Source organism: Solanum tuberosum, unplaced genomic scaffold, assembly GCF_000226075.1.
Source record: "Solanum tuberosum cultivar DM 1-3 516 R44 unplaced genomic scaffold, SolTub_3.0 scf00163, whole genome shotgun sequence".
NCBI classification, from domain to species: Eukaryota; Viridiplantae; Streptophyta; class Magnoliopsida; order Solanales; family Solanaceae; genus Solanum; species Solanum tuberosum.
Genome location: NW_006239087.1, coordinates 18,990 through 21,289, shown reverse-complemented (window position 1 = coordinate 21,289; position 2,300 = coordinate 18,990). Strand labels below are relative to the sequence as shown.

Genomic DNA, 2,300 nt, shown 5'->3' with positions numbered 1-2,300 from the left:
TACAGATGCTATTTACGGTCTGTCGATATAACGAGGGACCGTCTATGGGAACCGTAGACCTTCTGCACCTACAATATATTTTAGATTTTCTTGCTTTCCTACACACGTAACAAACATTAGGAGTTCTTTTTCTCATTTTCTTGACTCTTTTTGGACACAAACCCTATACTACCCTAACCTAGACAATACTAAAACATAATAAAACATAAAACTCAATAAAAATCCTTTAAAATCATAAAAAACCACTAAAATTCCTTAATTTGGCAACATTTAACATATTGGGTTGCCTCCCAAGTAGCGCTTAATTTAAAATCGCGGCATGACGTAGATTCCTTGATACTCAGACTTCATCAAGATCCCATTCTTCTATAACCTCTTTTTCCTCTTCCATTTGACTCAGGTACTCTTTGATCCTTCGACCATTCACCTTGAATCTTGTTCCTTCCTCATTCTCAAGTTCAACCGCTCCGTGTGAAAATAGTTGTACCACTTTGAATGGCCCCGTCAACTTAAACTTGAGCTTCTCAAGAAACAATCACAACCTTGAATTGAATAAGGTACCAAATAACTGGGAGCAAATTCATGCTTCTCAATCGGTTTATCATGGTACCTCTTCTTCGTCTCCTTGTACAAGGCTGAACTTTTATATGCTTTTAGCTGAAACCCATCGAGCTCATTCGACTCATTAAATATTTGACTTAATGTGACATCCCTATCTAAATTTAACTTCTTGAGTGCCCACATCGCTTTGTGCTCTAACTCTACAGGAAAGTGATAAGACTTGCCAAAAACAAGTTGATAAGGGACATACCTATGGAAGTCTTGAATGCAGTGCGACAACCCTATAGAGCATCATGAAGCTTTCTTGACAAGTTAGTTTTGTTCGCATTCATAGTATTTGCAAGGAGTTTTTTAATCTCTCTATTTGACACTTCGACTTGGCCACTATACTGTGGATAATACAGAGTTTCTACACTGTGATGAGCACCATACTTCTCAAGCAACGCTTTGAAAAAACTATAACAAAAGTGGGAATTTCCATCGCTAATAATCTCCGTTGGTGTATCAAATCTAGAGAAAATACTCTTTTTTTAGGAATGCATTGACGCTCTTCACTCTATTGATTTAAAGTGTGACAACATCCACCCATTTAGACACATAATCAACCACTACAAGTATGTATTTCATTCCATTTGAGTTCACACCCAAACATCAAACAACTTAATCACCATTATATGAGTCATTGGGAGTTCTTGCTTTCTAGAAATATCTTCTTATTTTTGGCAGCGATCACAAGACTTAGCGAAATCATGAGCATCTTAGTGAATATTAGGTCAATAATACCCACATTGCAAGATTTTATGAGCAGTCTGAATACCACTATGATGGCCACCAAGAGGAGACGAATGACAAGCTTCCATTATACTCATCATCTCCACATTGGGGACACATAGACAAATAATCCCATCTGCACAAGCATGAAACAAGTAAGGCTCTTCCCAGAAAAACATCTTCACACCATACATGAATTTTCTTCTTTGGTGGAATGAAAAATCTGAAGGCACCACATCACTTGCCAAATAATTGGTGAAATCTGTGAATCAAGGGATAAGATCAAAAGAACAAGACAATACCTATTCATTGAGGAACATATCATTTAACTCAACTCCATCAGCTAGCTTCATCATTCCCTCTTCTTGTAATCTGGATGAGTGATCAACCACTTGGTTTTATGTTCCCTTTCTATCTTTCACTTCAAAATTGAACTTTTGCAACAATAATACCCATCAAATCAGTCTCGGTTTTGCATCCTTCATTGCCATAAGATACCTCAATGCCCAATGATAAATATGCACAATGACTTTAGTGCCAAGCAAATGGGATCTAAACTTCTCAAACGAGAAGACTATAACAAGCAATTCATGTTCTGTAACCCTAGTTCTTTTGAGGAACGCTAAAAGCTTTGCTCGCATAGTATATGGGATGAAGAATCTTCTCTCACCTCTGCCCTAAACACTATGCCAAGTGCCACCCCACTCGCAGAACACATAACATTAAACGGTTGTCCCCATTCAGTGAAATATTTATAGGTGCACAAGTCAACTTCTCTTTTAGCCCCTTAAATTCTCTCAAAGGAGCATCATCTCAAACTCAAAATTTTTCTCTTGTTCAAGCAGCTTGGACAATGGGTGTGCAATTTTTTCATGACCCAAGGTAGCTCCTAGGCGTAACATGGCATACAAGACCCCGAGTGGCCCCATACAAGACACTTAGAATACATCATACAAGATAACAGTTTA

The 2,300-nt window shown here is 37.9% G+C and overlaps 1 protein-coding gene across 1 annotated transcript; it reads right to left on the bottom strand.

The window, feature by feature from the left end:
- Positions 1-340: 340 nt before the first annotated feature.
- Positions 341-744, bottom strand: LOC107061725 (uncharacterized). The gene is made up of 2 exons (XM_015311497.1): positions 562-744; positions 341-520 (listed from the first exon to the last, which is right to left on the bottom strand). The coding sequence occupies exons 1-2, from the start codon at positions 742-744 to the stop codon at positions 341-343; spliced, it is 363 nt and encodes a 120-aa protein (XP_015166983.1).
- Positions 745-2,300: the final 1,556 nt, after the last annotated feature.